This window comes from Rhinolophus sinicus, chromosome 2 (assembly GCF_057876585.1).
Source record: "Rhinolophus sinicus isolate RSI-liver-muscle chromosome 2, RSI-T2T, whole genome shotgun sequence".
NCBI classification, from domain to species: Eukaryota; Metazoa; Chordata; class Mammalia; order Chiroptera; family Rhinolophidae; genus Rhinolophus; species Rhinolophus sinicus.
The window spans coordinates 156,055,522-156,083,331 of NC_142502.1; the positions used below are offsets into that span (position 1 = coordinate 156,055,522).

The 27,810-nt window shown below is 35.3% G+C and overlaps 1 protein-coding gene across 36 annotated transcripts in view; it reads left to right on the forward strand.

Annotated features, from left to right (window-relative positions):
* The window catches only part of NRXN1 (neurexin 1), a 1,058,790-nt gene extending 1,034,266 nt beyond the window's left edge, over positions 1-24,524 (forward strand). For 27 of the 36 annotated variants that reach the window (XM_074331970.2, XM_088796166.1, XM_088796171.1 and 24 more), the window contains one exon: positions 21,083-21,601. In XM_074331970.2, coding sequence (XP_074188071.2) covers positions 21,083-21,390 — 308 coding nt within the window. In that variant the 3' untranslated portion in view covers positions 21,391-21,601. Of the gene's footprint in view, positions 1-21,082 lie in introns of all 36 variants that reach the window. The other 9 variants (XM_088796164.1, XM_088796168.1, XM_019719236.3 and 6 more) reach the window with 2 other exon arrangements.
* Positions 24,525-27,810: the final 3,286 nt, after the last annotated feature.

The window sequence follows — 27,810 nt, forward strand, 5'->3', positions numbered from 1 at the left end:
ATAGACCATCTTTGGTTTGCTAATTGGCCTCACCCAAAGTAAAATCCTTCAGTATCTTCAGGACTAAAGGTAATTCTACAACTTGGAGTAAAGCCCCATCAAGGTAGGCTCCTACCCTCCCACAGAAACCAAGAGATAAGGAGCAATCTTCCTTGAAGGTTTTATTTCAAAGGACAGCTCCTGAAGAAAAGGTCCTTAAGAAAACAGTCCTGGGATGTAACACTAGCAAGAGGCTTTTTTTAAATATTTACATAGCAAAAGGGCAAAGAAGGCATCTGGAATTACAAGTTATCTACAGTAAATGCTCAAAAGACTGGAAGGTCAGAGGCCCAGAGGCAGGAAGAAGCCTGTGTGAAGTTTGGTCGTGCTTGTAGGGGATGGTTAAGGTGAAAGTCTTGGTCAGTGAGGTGATTCCTCCTTTCCAGGCAACCAATTGGATTCACCAAATTCAGCTCCTAGTAAGAGGATCAGTAGGAAACAAAATAATAAACAAAAGGTGGTATTTGTTTGTTTTCAGAACCAAGCAATTTTTACCGAACATGAATTTTGTTGACCTCTCTGTGCTTTTGGAATTTTTTAAACAATAAAATGGTATGGATCATTGTCACATATTAGAAAAGCCCTTAAAGATCATTTTGTAAGAATTGTGATAGGCAACGGGGAGTATTAATTTTGGCCATAACTTTGGAGTCAGAACTAGTTTGAGTTGCAGCCTTTCCTATGCTTGGGGAAGTTTCTTAGCATCTTTGAGACTCAATTTCCTAGTGTATAAAATGGGTAGAATAGGGTTGTTACAAGATTGAAAGAAAATGAATGCCCAGTGCTCAGCTGAGTGCCTGGCATGTACTAAGGTTGTTAAATATTTATGATCAATATTTATCATAAATAGAGGACCTATTATAACTAGCTTTGGTTTTGTGCCACCTGAGGAAAGATATTAACAAAATACCAAGGAAACTATTCTACATTGTAGTGCGGTCCCTCAGAAGATATACTGATTTGATCTGAGTGAAAAATGAGCATTATCCCTTTTGATAGAGAATGGGCTGTATTCAAATGTCTTAACTAACATGTTTGGCTGCTTATAATAATTACTTAGCAAGTAAGTGAGTTTGCTGACTTAGATTAAGAATCTAATTAAAAGTGCATGGCTACTAATCCACAACCTTCCTATTAAGTAACAGAAAAATCTGTTCAATAATAGGTTCACGATAAAATATTAGGCAGTCTACATGTATCTAGCCTTAAACTATTAATAAATAACAATTCATATCACAAGTCTTTATTAGAAAATGCAAAAATACAATAAGAGCCTTTCTAAAGTGTGAGAGGTTCTGTTGAGCTTTGCAAGGAGACAATGAGATATATTGTCATTGTTTAAAATACTAACCAAATTTAAAGGAAGAAATGTGGTATAGATTTAGAAAAATATAGGGGAATTCTATCTCTTATGTAAACATGGGATTCAGGAAGAATAAAATCATGTTTTCTTGTAATTTGTGTCAAATGCCTACTTTGATAATGAAATTGGCTTCCTGTGGAGTTTTCTTAGTATTTTATTAATTACATTTCCTCCGGTGATATCAGAGGTAACCCAGCATATTCTGAATACCACACAATAGGGACCATAGGGAATGTTGCTTCCGTAAAGAGCCAAAGTTTCCTTTGTTGGTTCATGTGCTCCAAAGAGCAGCAAGTGCTATGTTAGACGTTAGTCTACATGTCTCATCTCATGTCATCTGACTTGTTGATTGAATCACTCTCATGAAGAAAACTGGAATTTATAATAAGATTGGAATGACACGAATGCTCTGGACTTCAGGGAAAGATGCTAGAGTAGGTAAATGCTGTGGTTTACTCCTCCGATGATGACATCAAAATTATAGAACCACCATCGAGAACCACCTGAAGACTAGCTGAACAGAAGTCCTGCAACCAAAGCTATAAAGAAGGAGCTGCAATGAGAACAGTTAGGAAGAGCGGACACATACAAAGGGCAGGTCCCACACCTATAGTGTGGTGATTAAGTATCGGGAGGTATATCTTGGCTGCAGAGTTTCCCCCAGTGTCTCAGTCCCACACTGGGCTCCCCAACCAGGGTACAAGTGCCGGGAAGAGGAGTTCTCATACCATCTGGCTGTAAGAACCAGAACAAGCAGCAACCAACCACAGATCACTTTCCAGCTCCCACCAGGTGGGAGCCAAACACAAACAGCAGCTTACCTTGCTCTGCACCAAACCCCCTCCTGAGAGGCTCCAGGACCAATCAGACCTGGTGGCCAGCTTCAGACCACACCAGAATACCACCCAACCATCTCGACAAATGACATGCTCAAAGGGCAAAGTCAGGTGGCACAAGAACCTCACTAAAGTGACTCCTACTCTGTGGGGTGAGCCCCTGAACCACAGCTTATCCACTGTCATCTCAGCCAGTCAGCTTGAATGTCAGTCCCACCCATTTATGTGCCAACAGCAATCAAAGCTTAATTACAACAGGAGGACTCACTCAACAGACACTCCTGGAGCACCCAACTCAGGTAACCAGGAAGATTGTGCCACTGGGCCTCAAAAGACACCAATTACATAATGTCACTGTACCAAGATTGGGAAATGTAGCAGATCTACCCACTACATAAAAAGTAACATAGGGGGTCAGCCAAAAGGAAGAGACAAATAAACATGTTCCAGATGAAAGAACAGGACAAAACAGCAAAATAACTAAAAATGGAAACAAGCAATCTACCAGATACAGTGTACAAGATACTGCTTATAAAGTTGCTCAATGAACTTCGGGAAAGAATAGATGGACTCAGTGAGAACCTCAATAAAGAGATAGAAACAATTTAAGAAAAGAAAGAACCAGCCAGAAATGAAGAATACATTAGAGACAATAAACAGCAGGTTCAACGAAGCAAAGGATTATTGCATGACAGGTAGTAGAAAACATCCCATTGGAACATCAAAAATAAAAATGAATTTAAAAAATGAGGATATCAAGAGTCTTCTGGGACAACATCAAGTCTACCAGCATTCACATCACAGGTTTTCAATCCCTTGCTCTCTCTATCTCTCCTTCTGGTTTGAAGAAATAATGACTGAAAACTTCCCTAGTCTGGCAAAAGAAATAAACATTCAAGTCCAAGAGTGCAGGGTCCCAAATAAGATGAACCCAAAGAGGCCCACACAAAGACACATCATAATTAAAATGTCAAAGGTTAAAGACAGAGTGAGAATCTTAAAAGTAACAAGACATAAGCAATTACGTACATACCAGAGAGCTCCATAAGACTGTCAGATGATTTCTCAACAGAAACTTTGCAAGCTAGAAGGGACTGGCACAAAATATTCAGTGATGAAAAGAAAAAACCTACAACCAGTATTACTCTACCCAGAAAAGCTGTCATTTAGGGCAGATAAAGAGCTTCCCAGACAAGAAAATGCTAAGGAGTTCATCACCACCAAGGCAGTACTACAAGAAATTTAAGTAGAAATATTTAACAGAATAAGAAAATATAGGGGGAAAAAAATCTCACTGACAAAGGCAAACAGTAAAACCAGTGGGTCAACTAACTATTCAGCTAGTACAATGTTAAAATGCAAAAGTAGGAAGATTATGTGAAATTACAACAATAAATTAAGGGATACACCCAAAGATGTAAAAAATAATGACAAAACATAAACATGGAGGGGGTGAGTAAAAATTAGTGATTTTAGTATGTGTTCAAAATTAAGCAACCATCAATTTAAAATAGACTGCTTTAAATATTGAAGGACATAAAGGGAGAAATTGTAGTAACACCATAATAGTAGGGGACATTACCATCCATTGACACAAATGGATAGATCATCTAGACCAGAGGTGTCCAAACTGCCGCCAGCGGGCCAACTGCGGCCCATGATCCATTCTTAATTGGCCCACAGCAAATCCCAAAACTATATTTAGTTTACTTAAATAAACCAGGTGAGGCAATACGTACTTCACCTCGAGTGAGTGGCCTGGCTGTTTGTGTATTTTACCTCATATGGCCCTTGGTGAAAAACGTTGAAAAAAGTTTGGACACCCCTGATCTAACAGAAAAACAACAAGGAGACTGTGGCCTTATGTGACAGATTAAGTCAGATGGACTTAATTGATACTTTTAGAGCATTTCACCCAAAAGCAGTAGAATATACATTATTTTCAAGGGCACATGGAATGTTTTCCAAGCTAGATCACAAAACAACTTTAAGTAATTTTAAGAAGATTGAAATCAGCATCTTGTATGCAACTAGCAATCAATTATAAGAGGAAAACAGAAAAATACAAATACTTGGAAGATAAATAATATTCTACTAAACAATGAATGCCTTAACAATGAGATCGAGGAAGAAATCAAAAGATACTTTGAGACAAGTGAAAATGAAAACATAATGACACAAAATCTATGGGCACAAGCAAAGCAGTTTTTTTTTTTTTTAATCTTTTTTTTTATTATTATTACTTTCAGGTGCACAAGACAAAGTAATACTTAGACATTTATCATTTATATCCCTCACACTGTGTGAACCCCCCTCCCCCCATCCACTATCCCTCTGACATCACACACAGCCATTACATTTCCACTGTCTCTATTCCTAATGCTGTACTCCACTTTTTATAAGTATATTCATACATATATATACATATATATAATTATAATTGGCATTCATTATTGTTCAGCTTCAGCTTCAGGTGTACAGTGCAGTGATCAGGCATCTACATCATCCCTGAGGTGGTCTCCCAAATGGGGCAAAGCAGTTTTAAGAGGGACATTTATAGAAATACAGGCATACCTAAAGAAACAAGAAAAATCTCAAATAATCTAACCTTATACTGAAAGGAACTAGAAAAAGAACAAATGAAACCCAGAGTGAGTAATGAAGGAAGGAAATAATAAAGATCACTGCAGAAAAAAATGAAATAGTGTCTTAAAAAATAGTGGAAAAGACTCATAAAACCAAGAGCTTGTTTTCTGAAAAGATAAACGAAATTGATAAACCTTTAGCCAGACTCATCAAGAAAAAAGAAGGCCCAAGTAAATAAAACCAGAAATGAAAGAGGATAACTGATAACTGATACCATAGAAATACAAAGGATTATAAGGAAACACTAAGAACAATTATATGCCAACAAATTGGAAAACCTGGAAGAAATAGCTAAATTCCTAGAACCATACAAACTTTCAAGGCTGAATCAGGAAGAAACAAAAATCTGAACAGACCTATATCTATTAACAAAATCAAAAAGTAATAAAAAAAGCTCTCAACAAACCAAAAACCCTGAACTAGACAGCCTCATAGTGACTTTTACCACACATTCAAAGAAGAAATAATACTTAGCCTTCTCAGACTATTCCAAAAAAATTGAAGAGGAAGGAATGCTTCCAAACTTATTCTAGGAAGCCAGCATTACCCTAATACCAAAACCAGACAAAGACACTACAAAGAAAAAAAATTATAGGCCAATATCCCTAGTGAACATAGATTCAATAATCCTCAACAAATAATAGTAAACCGAGTTCAGCAGTACAGTGAAAAGATCATACACCTCAATCAGGTGGGACCTTTACCAAGGATGGTTCAATATCCACAAACCAATTAATGTGATACATCACATAACAAAATGAATAAAAATCACAATCATATTAATAGATGAAGAAAAAACATTTGATAAAATCCAACATCCATTTATATATAATAAAAACTCAGCAAAGTGGGAAGAGAGGAAACATACCTCAACAGAGTAGAGGCCACATATGACAAAACCATAAATAACATCATACTCAATGGTGAAAAGCTGAAAGCTTTTCAAGGCTATAATAATCAAAACAGCATGGTACTAGCAAAATAAAAAAAACAAACAAACAAAAACAGACACATAGATTAATGGAACAGAATAGAGAGCCCAGAAATAAAGCCATGCCTATATGTTCAATTAATCTATGACAAAGGACACATGAATATCCAATGGGGTAAAGACAGTCTCTTCAATAAATTGTGTTGGGAATACTAGACAGACAGATATAAAAGTATGAAATGGGACCACTTTCTTACATCACATACAAGAATAAACTCAAAATAGATTAAAGACTTAAAAATACAACCTGAAACTGTAAAACTCCTAGAAGGTAACATAGGCAGTAAACTGTTTAACATCACTCTTTGTGATTCTTTTTCTTTTTTTTATATATCTCCTTTGGGAAGGGAAACAAAATAAAAAATGGGACTATATCAAACTAAACACTTATTGCACAGTCAAGGAAACCATCAACAAAATGAATAGACAACCTACTGAATGGGAGAAAATATCCACTAAGAGGTTAATATCCAAAATATATAAGGAACTAATACAATTTAACACCAAAAAAAAAATAAAAAATAATAATAATAATAATACAAATAATCAGATTTTAAAATGGGCAGAAGACCCAAATGGACATTTCGCAAAAGAGGACATACTGATGGCTAACAGACATATGAAAAGATGTTCAATATCACTAATTGTCAGTAAAAAGCAAATTAAAAGTACAATGAGCTATCATTTCACACCTGTGAGAATGGCTATCATCAAAAATCAACAAGTGCTGGTGAGGATGTGGAGAAAAGGGAACCGTCATGCCCTGCTGTCAGGATTGTAAATTAGTGCAGCCACTTTGGAAAACAGTGTGGAGGTTCCTCCAAAAATTAAAACTAGAACTACCTTATGACCCAGCAATTCCACTTCTGGGTATTTATCCAAAGAAATTCAAAACACTAATTCAAAAAGATGTATGAGATCAGACAATTAAGTTTGCAAACTCATACTAGAAAAAGTGCTACAGACCTCATTGCTGAATATCACTACGGTCACCTTTGAAGTACTCCCCTTAGGAAGCTGTGCACTGACACCAGCGCTTAGCCCACCCTTCAAAGTAATTTTGGAACTCTTTCTGAAATGGCAATCAGAGCTGTCGTTGCATAACCCTTGAAGTCCTGAATGTCATCAAAATATCTTCCTTTCAATATTTTTTTATCTTGGGCTAAAGAAGTCACTGGGGGCCAGATCAGGTGATTAGGGAAGGTGTTTCAACACAGTGATTTGTTTACTGGCTAAAAACTCCCTCACAGACAGTGCCGTGTGAGCTGATGCATTGTTGTGATGCAAGAGCCATGACTTGGTGAAAACTTCAGATCATTTTCATCTAACTTTTTCACACAGCTTTTTCAGCACTTCCAAGTAGGAAACTTGGTTAACTCTTTGTCCAGTTGGTACAAATTCATAATGAATAATCCCTCTGATATAAAAAAAAATGGTTAGCAATATCGCTGCAACAAGTCCGCGAACTTAATTGTCTGACCTCGTATGCATCCCTATATTCATTGCAGCATTATTTATACTAGCCGAAACATAAAAGAAACCTAAGTGTCCCTCAATAGACAAATAGAGAAAGCAGTGTGTGTGTGTGTGTGTCTGTGTGTGTACACACACACATCCATGTTGTTGCAAACAGTAAGATTTCATTCTTTTGTACAGCCAAGTAATATTCTATCTGTGTGTGTGTGTGTACACACTGTATATGTATGTATACACACACACACACATATACACTCAACAGAATATTACTTGGCCTTAAAAAAGAATGAAATTCTGCCATTTGCAATAACATGGATGGACCAAAAGGATATTATGCTAAGTGACATAAGTCAGAGAAATGCAAACACCATATGATTTCACTTATATGTAGAATTTACACAACAAAATAAATGAACAAACAACACAGAAACAAACTTATAGACACAGAGAACAAATTGATGTTTGCCAGGTGGGAGGGATATTGCTGGGATGGATGCAAAAGCTGAGTGGATTAAGAAATACAAATTGCCAGTTATAGAAACAGTCATGAGGATCTAAAGTACAGCCTAAGGAATATAGTGAATAATATTGTAATAACTATATATGGTGTCAGAGGGTCAGAACGATGACTTCATAAGTTATAGAAATGTCTAATCACTGTGTTGTACACCTGAAACTAATATAATATTGTATGTCAACTGTAATTGCAAAACAAATGAATATATAAAAACCCTAAAAAAAAGAATATTAATTTGCCAGGTTAAAAAAGAATATATTAAAGATGCCACTATAGCCAGAGACCATAAATAAATATTTTAAAAAAAAAAATCCTTGTAGAAAGAGAAGCACAATGCTGCCACATCTACAAGCACAGTAAAATGTTACACTTCATTGAGCATACCTTAGAAGTCAGTGTCTAGAAGTCAGTGTGTAGTTGACTTTGTACATCTGCTAAATGGCATGAATAATGTTAAGTACTCATGATATGGTTGTGCTGATGAATAAGACAAGGCCTGTAGAGCACTTGGCACTGAGTGAGTCTGCCACATAGAAAGTTCGATAATATAAATTAGGTTTTATGAGCAGTCCTAGGTAACTAACTGAGTAAACCATGTCACAAACAAAAAGAAACCTAAATCTCAGGCAAGAAGGGAAAAGGTTAGTAATTGGCACTTGAACATCTAGAAAGTTTTAAAAATATTTCTGAATTCTATCAGCATAAAACTTTTCTCAGGATCCACTATGAAACTAGTAAGACGAGCAATATTTCATTTGGAAAAATTTAGGCTGCCAGGATGGGAGGAGGATATATATCTGCTATTCTTACTGTTGGAGGGGGGAAAAAAATGCAGTTCTCTGCCCTACAGAGCTTTTTGAGAGAAAACGATTAGCTTTTCTGCCTGCTCATATAATCTGTCTGTTTTTCCCCTAAGACATTCAGGAACATTCTGGGCCACAAGAGTTAACCGGGCATGCCCACCACAGACACTTGCCCTGTGGTGGATGGCTTGTCTTCCGTGTTTCCCAATTCTAGGCTTGACATGCTTCCTTCTACTGGGCTCAGTGGGGAAGCTGTCTCATCTTTCACCTCAGCTATTTCACTTTCACCAAAAAGAATGTGATCTTTTCCCAACAAAAGAAAATTGAGACAGCAATATCGTCCTGACAGGAATATAAAAATGATCACCCAAAGTGAGTAAACCCAGTTTTAAAATCAGGAAAACTGGACACTGCCTCATTACCCACAATGACCTGGACTTACACAGATGCTGTGTGGGATCCTGGTTGAGGAACAGTGCACACGGGACCCAACATACAACGCTGCTGTTTCATTTAGATACGCCTTGGAATTCCAGATCAGGTAAGAAGGGAGGAAAGAGAGAACTGACCCAACAATTTTAGAAAGTAAACCTAAAGCCTCATCAAGAGTTACTATTTCCGAGATAATAAACCTTGTGATCAGTTATGACCAAAGAGTGGTTTTAGGTGATTGATTTCAAGATACCTAAGAACATACCATAATAAAATTTTGAAAGAGGAAGACATTTAATTCACACCCATAGGAGCTAGACAGCACTGATGCATTAAGAAACAGTGTTTTGCAGATAAACAGAAACAAGCTCCTCGTGCAGCATGACAAGTAATGGTCTGACACAACGCGCTCTGCATGTGAATGTTCATTTGCCACCTGAATTCACTTCCCTTCCCTGTGTACAGTGACTCTTGTGGAGCTTGACAGTCACTGTGAGACTGACTGAGCCATGCCGTACAGTACATATTGTAGAATTGTCCATTTGCTGGGACAGCTGCTTACTCAATACCTTTCATGTGGAAGACACAGGGGGAAATCCTCAGACCATCATTGTCTTTACATAGCACTTTCTCCTTCTCAGAGCACTTCCACCTGAGCTTGTTTATCCTCACCGTGATCCTGGGGGCTTAATAATGTATCACCATTATGTTTTGGATGGAAAAAATGTTGCAGGAGACAATGAATATCCAAGGATCACTCACCAAGTTAGGTGCAGTGCCTGGACTAGAAGCTGCTGTCCGATATGCTTTTTACCATTTTGCGTTGCTTTCTTAAGATTCTGTGGGAATGCAGACTCCTTTTACTACTGGGAAGAGCAGATGGGTGGTAGGAAGTGCAGTGATTCCAGAAGTGTCTGGAAAGGGTAGAATTAGATGGCTGCTTAGTAAAGAGGCCTCAAGTGTTCGGTTCTGCAAGAAAGGATAAAATTGGGAATACTAGCAAATTGTTCTGCAGTCATAAATGGAGATACATTGAATGTATACAACTGAAATGGACATACCTGAGTTCAAATTTTGGCTATGCCATTTATGAAGCCTAAATAACATAACCTCTTTGAGATTCAGTCTCTTCTCCTGTAAAGTCATGGTAACACCTACATCACAGAGTTGTCTTGAGGAATAAATTAGATAATTTGTGTAAAGTGCACAGCACAGAGCCTACCATATAATAATAATTCTAGAAAGGTAACAGTTGTTAACTTAATAAAATAAGAAAATAAATTTAAACTTTACAGTAAGTCAGAAGTCATAATAGCCATGTTAAACATCAGTTGACAATTAAATCATGTGAAAATACATCTACTAAGGGTAAATTCATGCACTATTTGAGAGGAAGTTAAGAAAGAACATTTTGATAATTCTACATATTTAAGTAAGTTAACCCTGAGGTATTATGAAATCTTTCCTGGAGCTCTTCAAATTCTGATTTGACCTATAAATTATGAGGGGGAAAAAAGGTGACTGTAGCTACTTCTTTCAGAGAATTGCAAGGAGTGCTGCAATATTCACATGCAACATACATGTGTACACACATATGCACACAAGCACACATGCATGCACACACATACACACATACACACACTCCTTATTACTCTAGCTATAATAATCATGGTGCAACTTTTGTCATCCTATAAACTAGTTCCCCCAAAATTCCTGGTTCAGATTTGAGGATTCCTTGCAATTAATCCCCTGTTTTTATGTAAAGATTGATTGTTAAACTTTCTACATGTAAAAGTGTGAAATGCATCGTAACAAAAGTGGTATCTGGGTGTATGTATTTTCGGGTATTTTAGTCAATGAGTTGCCAGAAAAAGAAGCTATTTTGCTAGGGAAGAGTTTAAGTAGAAATGAGTAATGGAGAGTGTCATCTACATTCAAAATATAGCTCTCCTCGCATTTTCTGAAATGTAATACATTTTGATGAAAAACTGACTCTCCAGGCTCCTTAGCTTTGAAACGGATTTTCTCAATTATTGCCTATGTGGCTTTTCTTCTGCTTGACAATTATGGAAAGTTTGACTTGACTGATAAGGCCCTTTTCAACTTTCTCACTTAATAGCAACAGGAATGAAAAGTGCCCTAGAAACTTCTGCTACTACTCTGCTGAATGTGAGAAAAGACTTCCAAGTCAGCTCTCAACTATTTGTAGTGCTGTGGTGTCAGATGATGTTGATATAAATAAGGCACCCAAATGAATCAAACCGAAGACTGCTAACTTGGTCCACTTTAAATAACTCAGTGAGTTACTCATCGGAATTAAGCACGTATTACTTGGAGGATTAGGGAAAATAAATGCAGATATGAAATTTGCATTGATACATGTTGATACCAATTCTCACAGAAAAAAATTGATTTCTGGTTTAACTAAATACATTTATATCATTTTACTTTAGTTATTATAGGGGTGGGAGTTAGGGAAGTATTAAGGTAAAAATATTTTATAAGAAGTATGCAATATTACTGCCAGTGTTTTGCCCACTTATTCCTTTTACTCAAAACTCTGAAATCAGAGGTCTCTCACACTTTCTGAATGGTTTCATCGACCCCAGTCTACTCGTGAAAATTTACAAACTTACAAAAATCTCTTCCTCTAATCAGTCAGAAAACACACAGTTAGTGTGTTCAATCTTCATTAGATGTTGGAAGGTAGGGAAAGGGTAGAAAAAGAAATAGAGTCACAGGAAACTATCAAAGACTAGCAAACTAGTCTGGAAGAGAAGAAACAACTCAACAGAAATAAAACTTAAGTCTTCTTGCTTCTGTTTTTGCCAGCTTCAGGCTATTCTATCTCATGTCTTCCTTCTTGAGAAATTCTCAATGTCTTTCCAGGGTTCACTCTAGAAGGCCTGGATCCTTCTCCTCCATAACATCTCATCCCAAATACCTTTTACTCAGAGAGCCCTTTACTGATGACCCTTTCTAAAGCCTCCCCCTTTGTTATTATCTCTCTGAGTACCCACTTTTCATGCCTTCTCGCATTACTGAATTTTTTAAATTTAAAACTGCCCTTTTAAATTTTCTTGTATTTTCTATTTCCAATATACTGTAAGTTTTAAGAAAGTAGAATCCATGGCTGTCTTGTGTACCTTGATACCCTCAACATCTTATATGGTACCTGGTAAATCATTGTTACTCAGTAAATATCTGTTGAAAAATGTTAATTAATTTTTTTCTACTTAGGTTTTCCCTTTTTTCCCATCTGCATTAACCAATGGTAACAACTTAGCATGACTCTTTTGTAGACCTTTCACTAGGTTCCTATAAACATATATAAAATACAATGTTGTTTTTTTCTCTCACCTTATAAAAATGGAAGCATGCTATATGAACTGAACTTCTTCTCTTTTCCTAATGTGTTATGGACATATTTCAGGTCAACAGATTTAACTCTAACTACTATTTTTAACTCCGTTAAAATTGTAGATTGTGGGTGTGCCATAATTTGTTTAACCACAGCCTTGTTACCAAACTTCTGTTACCCTTTTTTTCTCACAAACATTATAACAAACACCCTATAGTATTTATAATAACACAATTATACCATTCCACTATTTCTTTCTTCTTTATTTCTTCAAATTTGTCAAATCTCCTGATTTATTTTGACTTCTGTTCTAATGAAATTGAGTATCTTGGCCTACATTTAATCACCCATTTGAATCTTCTGTTCTCCACTTGCCTATGTATATTTTTGTCCATTCTTCTAAGTGGGTTGTCTTTTTTTGTATCAACTAATACATATTCTTTGTATCTTAGAGATATTAACTCTTGATCTGTCATATGTACTACAAATATTTCTCCTCTTTCTCCTTTGCATTTTCACTTTGTTAGTGATATCTTTTTTCACATAAAATTATTATGTATAGAGTCAAATATGCTGGTCTCATTAGGTATGACTTCATTGTAATGGCCTATGATTTTTGTGTTAAATTTCATGTTTACCAAATATTTTCTCTCCCACAAAACTCATTCTGCTGTAGCCACTCTGGCTTTTGTTTATTTTCTGAAAAGCAAACCTTTTCCTTCCTCGAGGTCATTTCACATTATTATTCTTTCTCATTAGAAATCTGTTCTGCCCACTTTTCACTTGACTACTCTCCACTCATTTTCCATGTCTCAGCATAAATGTGGCAAACTCAGAAAAGTCATTCTGAATCCCCAATCTAAAACAGAAACCTCTGTTCTACCCAGGCCTGGTACCCACCATTTTCCTTCATCACACATGTTCCAGCTATTGCCTTAAGTTTAAATATGTAATTATTTGCCATATGTCTCTTTTCCTCATTATATTTCCAGGTTTGTAAAGGCAGAGGTCAAGTGTGTTTGGTTATCTGTTTCATCCCCAGGACCTAGTACATTCAGTGCCTGGAATATCACTATTGCTCATCATATATTTGTTAACAGAGGAAGTGAGTCTTCTTAGAGAAAACTTCATAAAAGGGAATTTAAGCTACACCTTGAGGAATAAGTAGTATTCAGCCAGGCAGGAGGGAAAAGGTCGTAGGAGCCAGGCATGAAAGTGGAACTTTTAGAGGTGTATCATGGGGGAGAGGGGTTGGGGGACAGCAATACAACTATTACTGAACCTTCCTTTGAGAAAAATCGAAGACACATTTGAGTAGGTAGTGGTGAGCAGACTGAAGAACCATGAGAATAGTAGCCATGTTGATACTTTAATAAATACCATGACACTTTCAAGGATTCTAATAAAATATGGCACAATGGTCATGTAAAGTGTTTATGAAGACTGCAGATGACTAACCTGTAGCCACACAGTTTACAAAGTATAGAGTAATTAAAGAACAGGCTTCTGTAAATGCCATGATGCTATGGTTTCCCCCAGCGATGAGGGAGAAACCTATTAGGTGCACTGTGTCCCAAGTCACCCAGGGTGTGACTGTCCATTGTCTTTTCCGTTTCATGTGGAGCCATTTGAGATAGTAGCCTATCCTAGTTGGTCCTCTCTGTCTTCCAGGCACATGAAGAGTTTTTCTGTGTCTAGTAACCCTTCCCATGCAATACCTAGATTTCTGGTGAAGAAATGATCTGCTCAATCCCACAGTGGTGGCCCCTGCACCTCCCTTCAAATATGTGCCTTGATGGCTCTGAAAGTCGTAGTAGTAGAGGAAAGTGTTAGACCCAGCACCATGTGGATGGGAAAGGCTTATTGATTTCCAAGTTCTTTCTGAATCTCCAATTCACTGGAAGGGCTAAGATGTGTCAGACATATCCTCTTGTAAGACTTTTATCTGACCTGCAGGAGCAAACTTCAGAATGTGCAGGGCAAGGGTGGAATTACAGGGAAGGGAGGGATTTCAAACATCCAGCACTCATCACCTCTCTGTAAACCACACTGTGAAGCAAAATTAGTGCATGACATATAAATCATTACTTACCTTCTTTCTTGCAATTGTGGCATTTAAACATGTACTCTTGTAAGTGGTTACATCATAGTTCCTTCTGACCTACATTGTACTGAAGCACTAAAATGGAAAAAAAAAAAAATTTTTTTTTCAGATGGGGTGGGGGGAAAATTGTGCTAATCTCATTCACAAACGTCCCAAGGGCCTACAATTCCAATTTTATTTTCACAATATTAATAAAACTGGGTACTGGAAAAGTCAAATCTTTCCCCGTAAATCTAAAACCATGTTCAAGGCTATCCTAGAATTATAATAATTTCCACAGGTATTAAAACACAGTACAGAACTGTGGTCTAATAAGATCATCTTAGGCATCTCCTTTTCCTAGGTGGGGTGGAGACAAATTTAAAATTGATTACTTTTAATTTATGATAAAACCACAAAGACTGGTCAAAGACTCTAAATGAGGAAAAAAATCAATAAATGCATCTTGCCAATAGTTTTTAAAAACAATTATAGTAAGACAGGATATATAACAATTCCAGGTAGCAGAAATATATATACATAAACTTACATTATAGAGTTTTATGATCCTTTATATACCCCTCCTGATTTGAAATATATAGCTCATATTCCATTTTTATATTGGTATGTTTTATTCTTCATTATTTCTTAAGAGTAGCAATGTCTTACAAAATTTTTTTCCTTAAAACGTAAAAGCTGGGTTTTCGGTGTCATCAGTACGTACTAGTGAAACTCTTGCCTCATCCTTGATGTGACAGTCATGTATACACTAACAGTCTGTATTGAAATAAAACCAGCAATAAAAATTCCCTGGAAACTACAGTCTCACCCTACACAGCTAACTTTGGAAGCAACATAACTATAATAAGATTACAATGAAAGAACAGCTCATCCAAGAATACAAGATAGTTTCATAAAAATGACAATTTGAGTGACAAAAAGAGCATCCGATGGCGTGGTTATAGCCTTGGTGAACTCTTCAATGGAAATATAAGGTACAACCATCATCCACCAAACCCTCGTTCTAGGTGACAAAAATTAGGACTTGAAGCATCATTTCTTGCTCAGTGTGTCAAAAAACTAAATCAAGCGCAACTTTATTTTTTAATAACAATATTTGATTTCTGTGTTGCCAGTCTCAGAAAGAATAACCAAAGGATGCCAAAGGCTTTCCATTGCAAAGGAAAACCTCTTTGGAAAAGGTCATGAATGCTCAAAAATGTGCCTTTCAAAATGCATAGTGATTTAGAACTTTAGTTGTGAATTATTGTGCTAAGTAAATATGGGCTTTGTACTCTCTATTTGCATATACTAAAGTTATGACTAGGTACAATCAAATGGTGGCAAACAGATAAATATAGCCTCCAATGCAAAGCTTCATGGCTTAATGTGCTCCTCACATCCCAATCTGCATAATAATTTTTAATTGGTAATAATTCTCTTGATAAAGCCTATAACTTTATTCTGTAAACAAGTTTAGAAAGTTAAATTTTAAAGTAAAGCATGCCAGTATAAAACACAAAGACCATGTTCTGCTGAAACAACTCCATGTAGACCTTTTTGCCAGTCACGACTATTTTATATTATCCTTTGAAATTAGGAACTTGGCAGTAAGTTTTGTCACTCATTTAACACCTTGGTGAGTAATGCCCCTACCACAAGAGGCAAAGAGTCCTGACCGCTGCTGGCCTGAGTTTCTTCATTTACCTGAAAGTAGGCACCATGTTCTCTGAGGGCTGCCTTCAAGGATAAGTCATGAGCTTGCAGAGGGTCACAAGGCAGAGTTACAGAGGGGGACGATATAGGAAGAAGAACAGAGAAGAGCACAGGGTTGATGACAGAGGGCCAGAGGAGCTGGTAAGAAATGATACCTGCTACAAACAGTTCTCTGTACTACAGCCTAACGTGTCTCTTAAACATATTTGTCCCATGGTGTTTCTTAACTGGACTTAAATTAGTTCCTATTTGGGGAAAGGATGTTCTTTCACAGATATAGTGCCCAGGACTGTCTAAAATAAAGAAAAAAACATACATCAGGATAATTTCTTTTCCTGTTGTGGTAGTTTAAAATAACTATCTCAGCAAATGTAAGGATAAGTTAAAATTTTAAATATTTCACTTTTTAATTTTTTATGCAAAGCAACAAATGCATGCATTCTTTTTATGTGACCAGGCACTAGGATATGTCTTTTGTACTTACTGTGCATTTTCCACAATGAATTATTATCTGATAGGAGTAAATTGGTTTTAAGGTATAATGTGGAAATATGTTAATAACTATTCTAACACTGGAAAGGCTATGGCTACCTAAGTAATCCCTATTAGAGAATGAAAAACTAGAAAATTCATAGAGCTAGCACATAGGATTCTTGATAAATCTGGGCCAAAGCAGACCATGTGAAAGAACAGAGATCATCAGATCTTGCCAAATGAGAGTGAGAGAGAGAGAATTAAAAATCAATTTTCATCTGTCCTTTAAAGGTAGCACTATCCATACATGAGTCCCAGGATTATTTCCATAGCCACTTGGCTGAAAAGTGGCTTTTATGAAAGAGGTTAAAACCCTTGTGATAGCTCTGTCCTTGCCAGTTCAATCAATAGCTCCTGAATCACCTGGGTAAAAATGCCAGCAAAAATCAAAAGCCTTCATATCGCCATTAAGGTGTTCGTATGTGCTTTCTCCAGATATAATAGACTGAGCAGTCACACTCCATTCTAGTTGACGCTGAGGGGTAAAGTGATGTCGGGCATCCTTGAGTAAAATGGTGATAGAATTACGTGGTGAAACTTCGATAAGTAAAATCATCAATTGTTGTAGTGTTCACATAAATTGTGTGTAATTCACAATGATTTTTACTATGTGAATTAAATAATTGAAATGGAAGATATAAATTGAAGTCAACGCTTAGGATATTCCATCTACTTGTGTGTGTGTGTGTGTGTGTGTCCTAGCCGCAAACTGAAACACACATCTACCACCTAAATTGACTATTTGCCTATTTCCAGTCATACTGAGTAACACTTAAGTGCCCTGGCTTATTCAATGCCTATCATCAGTCCTACTGAAGTTTTCCATTGACCTGGGCTCTTGGTGCCTCTGGGCCCAAAGTAAAGAATGAGCTACATTATGTTTCTTTTACCTGCAAATCTGTTAACTTTTGAACAGTCAAGGACTTACTGCTAATCTGTCTGTATTCTGTGCTTTCAGCTCCCCTCTTTTGTTATCTTTTACCCGTTTTTTTTTTTAAGTATTCTCATCACATGTTGGGACAAAGAAAGGATAACCGAGTGAAAGTAAATTGTAGTTCCTTTATTCATTTTTTAGCACTGCTGAGGAAAAAACATACAATTGTTTTAATTATTTAAAATGTCTGATTTAGTTTCTGATGGAGTATAAAGGGAATGTAAAATTCTCAAATCCATGAAATATACGAATTGCTTATGGATTTCCCTGATTAAATTCCTTTCTTCACATTGTCATAAATGGATAAGAGTTAACTACTTTTTATGTAAAATTTTAACCCAATTTTATAAGAAAGCATTTAGTTTTGTCAGCTACTTATACTAGTCTCTATATTTAAATTAATATAAAATTTCCTCAGATTTTTCAATATTCTTCAAAATGGACCATCAATGACAATCAACAAATGAAGCCACATTTATAGTTCATTAATATATTTAAATTTCTCTAACCTTTTATAGCACATCTGGGAGAGATGTCCTAGGAACACGTTAAGTGTCTCTTAGCAGAAAAAAATATATCACTTAGCCTTTGTAAACATAAACATAAAAAATATTAAATAATAAATTAGGTATAGAAGCACTGCATATTCCAAACAGACCTATAATAATACCTATGCTGGTTATTAATTTTTTAATGTGAATCAAGGATAAAAAGGATAAAAAGTTTCTTCATTGGGTTTTGGCGGGGTTTTTTTGTTGGTTATTTTAAAATACAAAAACAAAAAACATGATATTTAGAATCTTTATTTGCATATGGGTTAGAGATGTTTTTAGACCTGCATGTGACGTAAGCAACATTTTGGCTGGACTTGCATAAAAAGACAAGTATTTTCCTTAAGCAGGAAGTGTTATCAAATGCCTTTACGGAAAAATTGAAACATTTGAGGTTTTGAGTTTGGTCCTTACATTCTTATTCTAGTTTTAACATTAAATCGTTGTTAGTGTGTTACTTATACAGTTGTTGTGAAAACATAGTCAGAAATATTTGAGCAAATTAAGATTAAATTCTTGGATAAGATAGTGCATTTGTGATTCCAATTCCTAACTGAGAAAAAATGTACATATATATTCTTAATATAGAACAATTTAATCCTGCATTCCATTAAAACTCTCAAGCCGTATCATGAGCTATACGAATAGAGTTTTAACTCCATTCTCCCCATTCTTTTCTGACAGACAAAGTGAGATAATTATGAAAATGTGCTTAAAATGAAAGCATTCCATTTGATGTGGGGGGGGGGAGATTTAGGTAACATTTAAATAAAATCCCTTTTCAGCTCTTGGGACACCATGGTGAAAGAATACTCAAAATGAGCAAGTAGAAAGGTGTCATTTAGTGAAAGTTAGCAGCTGAGCTAATTGGCAGACTTTAGCCATGATGACTGTATTTGAAAGAGAAAGTGCTGCCTTTGGTTTGTCAGGTGGTAACAGAGTTCCTGCAGTAGGTTCTATTCTCCTTGAGAGGAAATTAATTTCCTGTAATCAAATGCTGTGGATTACAGTCTTTGTCTCCTTCTACCTTGGCCACAGAAGCAACTCCAAAGCTTTTTATTCAGCAACATTGCACGGGCTTTTGGAAAACAAGCAGTGACATATTCAGCATAGAAAGGTTTCACCTGCTACCTTTTGTGGCTCCAGAACACAGCATATTGCTGCTTTGAAACTGAAAGCTATTACTTTGTAAGTGACGATATTTGTAAGGCTTTATTTGGGGAAGGAAAGGAACGTGACAGCAAGAAATCCACCTGTAGGCAGAAGTCTTGGTGATGTTTGAAAGCTGAATTACAAAGCAGGGTAGAACTATGATTGATAAATGATTCCCAATTATTAATAGGAACTTTTGTAGAAAGATTTTAAAAACTAATTAATAGTAGTGAAATAAAAACACTATTTTAGTCTTCTTGAATTGTTCAATTTCTGGGGTGTGTAAACACACACACACCACATATATACACATACATATCTATCTGATATATATATATATATACACATATATATACATATATATGTATATATATATATATATATATATATATATATATAAAATCTAGCAATTATTTAAATTCATCCTGCATAATTTATAAAGAATAATATTTTGGAAATTATAGCATTTTTAATCCATACATATGAAAAGTAATCTTTTTGTAAGACAAGGGAGAGGATAGAGATTAAGAGAAAGACAGAAAACACAATCCATGGAGAAAAATGACCTAGGGTCAGAGAGGAGATAGAATCTTATGTCTCTATAGTTCCTACTCTTTTAAATTGTTTCAAATTTGTTAAAGTGTATTATGTAGAGGAAAAGAGTCACCTCTTTCCCTCCCCTGGTCAACAAGCCAAATCGCAGGACGTTTTCTCTCCATCTGTGGTCAATTCCAGTGCCTGACAAGGCCTTGGAGAAGACATTAATGTACCCTGTAATCCCTTTCTTGTATCCAAGGAAGAGCTTTTATACTCTTTATACTTTGGAAAAATTGAATGAGGGTTTTGCCAGTTGAATAAAAGTGGGCTAGCCATTCCCTTATCATATATTAGGTACTAACTAAATTTTGACTCCAGAATATAAAACTGAGGAAAAATGTTTTCTTACTTTATCCTCTCAAATTTAGTTTTGGTGATTTCTCAACCACTGCCAATGAATGAATAACATACATACGTATGTAAACAAATACACTCCAGCAGAAAAGGAATGAATCTGTTTGAGACTAAAATCTCACTTCTACAAGCAGGCAATTAGACAATTCAAAATGCCTGGATTACCTTATTGTCTAATACTGTAATCATTTCTGTAGGGGACAATACGATTGCTTAAATTATCCTAAATTTAGCTATCCTGATTCAGAGTCTAGAGTTAGCCCTAAGTGTTCTATATATCAACATCAATTTGATTCTTAAAGTGATAACCCTTTAATATTATAAGATCAGGTCATTAAGATTTTACTTTCCATGTTGGGTTATGGTTTTTCACCTAACACATCAACATGGCCCTTTGGAGGTACAGGGCGCTTATTTGAGGCTGCACTTATAAGACCTTGTTAACAAAATGGATCTGAGAGAAAGAAAAAAAGGCAACGAATCTCCCCCAAGTACTTTGATTCATAGTCCCTAGTTTTTAGTGACCACAAGGCACAAGAATTGCTACCCCTAACAGCAGTATATTTTCCAAAGCACTTTAGTAGGTGCAATTCCATTAGGCATGGAAAAAGACGGTAAATGTTGTTATAGGTCTCGAGCACTCAGCGACGTCAGTAATCACTCTGTGTTGTTTTTTTTCTCACCGTCTCTCCTATAGCTAACCCAACCCGAGCAGGCGGCAGAGAGCCCTACCCTGGCTCAGCGGAAGTGATTCGGGAGTCCAGCAGCACCACAGGCATGGTTGTGGGGATAGTAGCCGCCGCCGCTCTGTGCATCCTCATCCTTCTCTATGCCATGTACAAGTACAGAAACCGGGATGAAGGCTCATACCATGTGGACGAGAGTCGAAACTACATCAGTAACTCAGCACAGTCCAATGGGGCTGTTGTCAAGGAGAAACAACCCAGCAGTGCGAAAAGCGCCAACAAAAATAAGAAAAACAAGGATAAAGAGTATTATGTCTGATCCCAAGATCTTAAAAGGACACTTGTATAGAAATAGTCTTCATTTTATCTGAGACATAATATAAACTTATTTACTTTCCTTTTTACGAAGCACATACAAAAGAAGACAGGGAATGCAATCAGGAAGGAAAGACTGTTTTTAAAAATTAAAAACAAGTATCTCATGCTCTTGTTTCTCCAGAAAAGAAAAAAACAAAACAAAACAAAAAAAACGGGGCCAATAAATTCCCTAACATCCACAGTGTTTCCATTTACTCTGCCTGTCTTTATGTTGCTGGAACATTTCTAAAAGACAGTGATGACCGCACGCATTCATAAAGCAAAGGAGTATTAAAACATCAAGGCACAACACAAAAACAACACACAACACACACACAAAAAGCTACCTATGATCCTGGATTTAGCCAAAGTGCTAGCTCTTTCCTGAGAAATCAGTTAGTCCCATTGCCAGAGAAGACTGTCAATCTGAGTGACTCAACCTGCAAACCTGTACGAGTTTGCCGCCTGGTGCAACTGGAGCAGTGGTTGGAACTTGCATTTGAAACAAAGTGCTGGCTTTTTTGAAGACTTGTGTAGGAACACATTCAAAAAGCCCCTTTCTGGTTGTGAAGGAAAAGGAAAAAGTATGGAGGCCTTATTTTCAACAATGTGAAACATAAGGCACATTTCCACACTAAAATTTCAAAACAAAAACAAGAGGGCATAGATGAAATCATTGGAAAATTTTCATGCACGCTTAATATGTTATTACATATGTTTATATAAAATCCATCTCTGTGTGCTTTCTGGACTGTGGTAAGTGACGTTTTATAGCCTGTTGTATAGAAAATGCAAAATATATCTCTGCTCTTCAGCCATTTTTGGTAAATTCAATGTTATAAGTGTTGCTAAGTATAGGGGGTTTTATGACATCAGAGCAACAATTATTTCAGGGTTATTTTTTGTTTTGTTTTGTTTTGTTTTTTGCCACCATTATAAATTGCCACAATTACTTACTTTTTTTAAAATAAAATTACACTGTAGTGTTTATTCTAAGAAAGAAATGTATGAATGTATATAAAAAGATTCAGCTTTTTTTCTTCCATGTATAGCCTTCATTCTGTTGCAATTAATTTTTACTTTTTGTATTGAAGGTGTGAATTAGAAGGTAAAATATATACATATGTATCGTATAATCTTTTTTCCTCCCCAAAATACTCACGTTTCCCACATGCATTCACTATTGACAAACACACACACATACACACACACAAACACACACACACACACACACACACACACTAATCCAGAGGAATCCATCAGATAGGATGGAAAACCCAAACGTATATATAATAGCAAATATTTACTGACAAATTGAAAAGCAAGAAGGAAGATAGTTGTGCTAAGGTATTGATGACAAATGGGGTGATTTGCTTCATTGAGATCATGCTCCCAAAAAACCCCAAGAAAAATTTACTCCCTAATGAAATGGAACCTTTTCTTATCAAATAGAATATCAATGGTATTTTGTTGCATGCATATGACCCATTGTGTGGGGAGGTTACAGAAGCAAATTGGTTGATCTATACCTTAACCCTGGCTGCTGCAATTGAAAACTTCATTTCCAACAAAATTATATGTTTTTTTTCTCTGAACTTGATGTGCATGATAAATGTTTTGGAAAGTAAACACTTTCTCAACTAAGGAAGTATTTTCAGTAATTTTTGATTCTGTATTACTATCCATTTAAAAAATTATTCTCTGTTGATTGACTATATTTTAACATTTCTAGTTTTACATATATCTCATTAAATACAGTTTTAGTTTAACACATTAAGTAGTAGGAAAGTATAGATTATACACTTGTTTTTGCATATCGTTTCAATGATGATTATAGCAATAAATTATCAGTATGAGAAAGTAATGCAAAAGAAAAGCATTATTAGAATGGAAGGTGATGCCTCAGTGAAAATTGGTTGCATTACTTTAACATCTCCTAAAATGATACGAGATTTTATAGACGAATACCTTTACAATTAGCTTTAATCAGCAAAGGCAAAAAAATGCAGAACATCTTTTGTAATACTTTAGATGATAAAAAAAAGCCAAGAAGTGGCCTGGATTTCAGACATACAACACCTTAGAAACATGTACAATTCATAGCAAATCACCACTATCTATGGTTGTCAAGTAATTGTTGTATATGGAAAGTCTTAAAGGCTTTTCATGACCCAGGAAGTAGAGGTATAAAACTAAAATTTTAAATCCATTACTTTTGTTTCAGTTTTTTTTGTCGTTTATTTGTTTTTTGTTTTGTTTTGTTTTGTTTTTTTTTAATTTGCTAGGTTTTAAAAACTTCATGTCTTATTTTCCCCTCTCATTCAGTCTTACTCAGGGAAAGCCAGTGAAATAAGAAGGTAGATATAAAACCACTAATTTACATCTTGAGGTTTTAAAAAGAAATGGTTGCTTTTCCATTTGATCTACTGAGCTTGAACTAGTTTCCATCTGGAAAGATTCTAAAAATATGATAGAAAATAAATAATGTATTTTTAAGCAGTATATCTATGAAGTGTGTTGTTTGGGATTGATTGCAATGTTTCTTTCCAACATAAATTTTAAAATTTCATGCAATGATATAACCTAATTGTCAGTAAAAATTTCTAATGTTATTGGCCTACACAAAATTGAGCAATTTTTTTTTCTGTTTTTGTCCTTTCTTTTAAAGTGGAGAAAGAAAAGAGAGGAACATGAGCTAGGGAGAGAAAAAGTTGTGAATAAAAACCCAAGTATCTTCATACCAAAAGTATCAGGGTTCCATGCATAGTTTGCAGTTAATAGAGAATTTCACACTACCTGGCATAAATCTGATTACATCTCTAGACTGTAACTTTTCTGATTGAGTCTGCTTCTTTTCTATCCATGTAATGTGTTGCCTTTTTTAAAAAACAAATATCACAATAATGTTTGAGGTGGTCAATCCTTAAGACATCAAAGAAAGGCCACATGACCCTCCCCTTCTAGTGCTCTGTGTGACTGGGTATCTAAGGATTTTGTTTTGTTTTGTTCTTCTGTTGCAAGGCCAATTTATCCATTATTGGACATGCTAAGCAAGTGGAATTTACTGTTTTGTTAATAAAATATTTCTTAATACAACTGTGGATTTATTGATTTAAAAAAAAATATGCACGGCGCAATTTGGGGGCAAAATGACACAGAGGATTGCATTTGAAAGGAAAACCAGTCCTCAGACAAGCAGGGGAAGTATACTGACTCTGTTTTTCCTGGGTTTTAATATTCATTAAGCACCTCTACATTGATAAACTTAACGATACAGCCACTAAAAATGTACCTTCTTTTACATCTGTTTATCTTGCTATACCTGAAACTACAAACTCATAGAACTAGTTGAAAACAAAGATGCTGATTTCATAAATACGTTTTTCTCTATAAAAAGCAATGTAATTCAAGTTAAGTAAATCTATGATTAAACTCCAACACTATCACTTACTAGCTACAAGTTACCTAATTTCTCTGACTCCCTTTCCTCATTAGTAAATGAAGGGTAATAATACCAACCCATAAGGTAATAAGGCTAATAAGAACTATTGATAATGCCTAGAACACCTAACTGCAAAGGAAAAATTGTTATTTGTGTACTCTTTTTCATACTAATAAATTTGAGGAAACAAGTCAAAAATGCTTGCTCAGGTTTAGCTATTTGAAAAATACAAAAAGCAAGTGTGTAAGGAAATATACTTGTTCATTTTCCATGCAACTATTTACTTTTTCATAAAAGCTAAGTGACTTTGTGTGTTTTAGTCCATTAGTTAGTAACTGTTTCACAACTCTGGCCTTTGAAAATAATATTCTCTCAGAAAAGCATGAGCTTGGTCTTTTTCTCTTCTTCCACAATAAATGGTTTCAACATGAATACTTAATCCATTTTGTACCACATCATCCTACACACATTATTTTTTTTCTTAATACTAACTCATGACCTTTAAATTAACGGGAACAATCCACATCTTCTTAAGCCTATATAATACAGCTTAGCTAAAAATTGTATGAAATTTCAAAGATGGTAACTGTATAAAATTTATTAGTACTAAACAGATCAACGATTTTCAAGTTGTGGAACACAGATCCCCAGGGCCCAATGAGTAGGCCTCTTGGGTTACTAACTTCTAACAATAGTTATAAAATTTGGCAGCTTTATGTAGATAGCTGTATTTTCTTGGGAAGAGTGAAAATTTTCACTTCTGTAAATCATTCAAGTCTATAACATATATCGAAATCAAGCGAAAAATACCAGACCCAAAGTTTTCAGTGATTTTTGCTAGGTCATCTAAATTACATAAAAACAGTGTTGTATGCAATACCTCCGTTTTGAAAACACAGTACAACTGTGTTTCCTGAACTTTATTTTTTCAATTTTGATTGTGAGAGTGGATGCAAGTTTATTTCATGCTCATTTTGCATTCAGATAGATTTCAACAAAGTATAAGCATTTATTTTTTATGTTGGATATATCATGCATCTTGAACATATCTAGTCTACCAACTAAATTATTCAGATAGATATCAACAAAGTATAAGCATTTATTTTTTATGTTGGATATATCATGCATCTTGGAACATATCTAGTCTACCAACTAATTTATAGGAAATTTATACATGCCATCTTAACTTCCAAGTGGCAGCTAAGAAATGTGTGAGCAATCTGAGACCTGAACTTAGAGGTTGGGACCAGAGAGCAAGCTCATAAAATGATCTTAAAGATCACCAGTTGCAAGCACAGATGCCAAGAATACCACAGGGAAAACATTAAATTCTGCTTTTCTGATTTATTTATTAGAAAATGTAAAACATTAAGTTTTCATCCAATTACAGTTTTCATTAAGAGTAAAATATAGAAGAGAAAACCATCTAGGCACAGAACTAACGCTCCTTAGAGGGATGAAATGGGTTGTCAAATGATTATACAATTTCACAATAACAATTTAACCATCGAGGATACTAAAATTCATATTTATTAAACATCGACTTCTTTGAACCTAGCAGACCATATGAGAAACATGAGGTACACACTCTATAAACTTCCCAAAGTAAATATCAGCAAATAAAAACAATGAAATAATTATAATATGGGCTAAAATGTTCTATTAGGTTGGCATTTCTCACTGTCTTTCACCTTCTTCCTGGGGAATACCCTAAAAAACTTACCAGCTTATTCACAAGAAACTGATAAACTCTAAACCAATGAATAAATTTGACTTGAACAAAATTTGAGCAGTCAAAAGACTAAGTAGGAAAGGGTCTCTCTTTTTCCTTATTTTTTAAGGCAAAATTCTTAAAACTGTCATTTTTGTCTCTCTATTATAGTATAAAATGTTCCATATTCAGGACTTTTCACTATACCTGACTTAAAAGAATATGGTATATGAAAACCTAGATAGTTTCCCAAAATGATTTCCCATAAGATGCCTTTAAATATTCTTGTAATGCAGTTAAAATTGTATTATCTCTACAAAACTTAATTCATAAAATATTAAATATATGACCTTTAAAAAGTATAGCTATTTTCTAAATAATACTTCACATTTTTAGAACTCATTACAGTCTAATGTATTTGAAACATTATTTCATTTTTATATATGTGATACTTATAAAAACCAATTAAAGTTGTCAGGGAAATTATTGTCACCCATCTCATAGTGATGGAATTGGGGCTCAGAAGGATGGATTTGACCAGTCAGTCAGCCAACTACTAAAAGGCACAGCCAGTTCCATGGCCCAAGTTGTCTACTTTTAGATTTACACGTCTTTTCATTCTATCACAGTAACTCAAATTTGAAAATTTTAGAAGTCTTTCTTTTTAGTAACTTTTTTTTTTTTGGTCAGTTAATATACCATGGTTCTAAATCCTTTGTAAATATTTCTTCTCATTTTAGGATTTTTGTTTGATTCCAGATAAAACTTGCTATGAAATAATGATTCATTTCCATAATTGAATTACAATTATCTGTGCTAAATTAGACATTCCAACTCACCTTGTGTATATTTTGTTTCTAAGTGTTTAGCATTTCCTTGGTACTGCAATACCTATGCATTTTGATATCTATGTGGTCTATGGTCCTTGGATACTCAGTATTATGCTTAACATACTTAAAATCCCTCTCAGGAATACAAAACTCTAGAAAAAGCCTTCTAGTATTCCTGCTTTTATTCAAAGTGGCTCTAACATTCCTACATATGGTATCAATTGCTCTCCCAATTTTGCTGGGTAATAAATATGATGAAGACAGCGAAGGTCTTATCCCCGTCTACTGTGAGGAAACCATGACCAAAGATGTTGAGCAACATAACACAAGTTTTAAGGCATGTTAAGGAATCTTATTTATTTCACTCACCTCCTCAGTGTCAATGTATAATTTTGCATT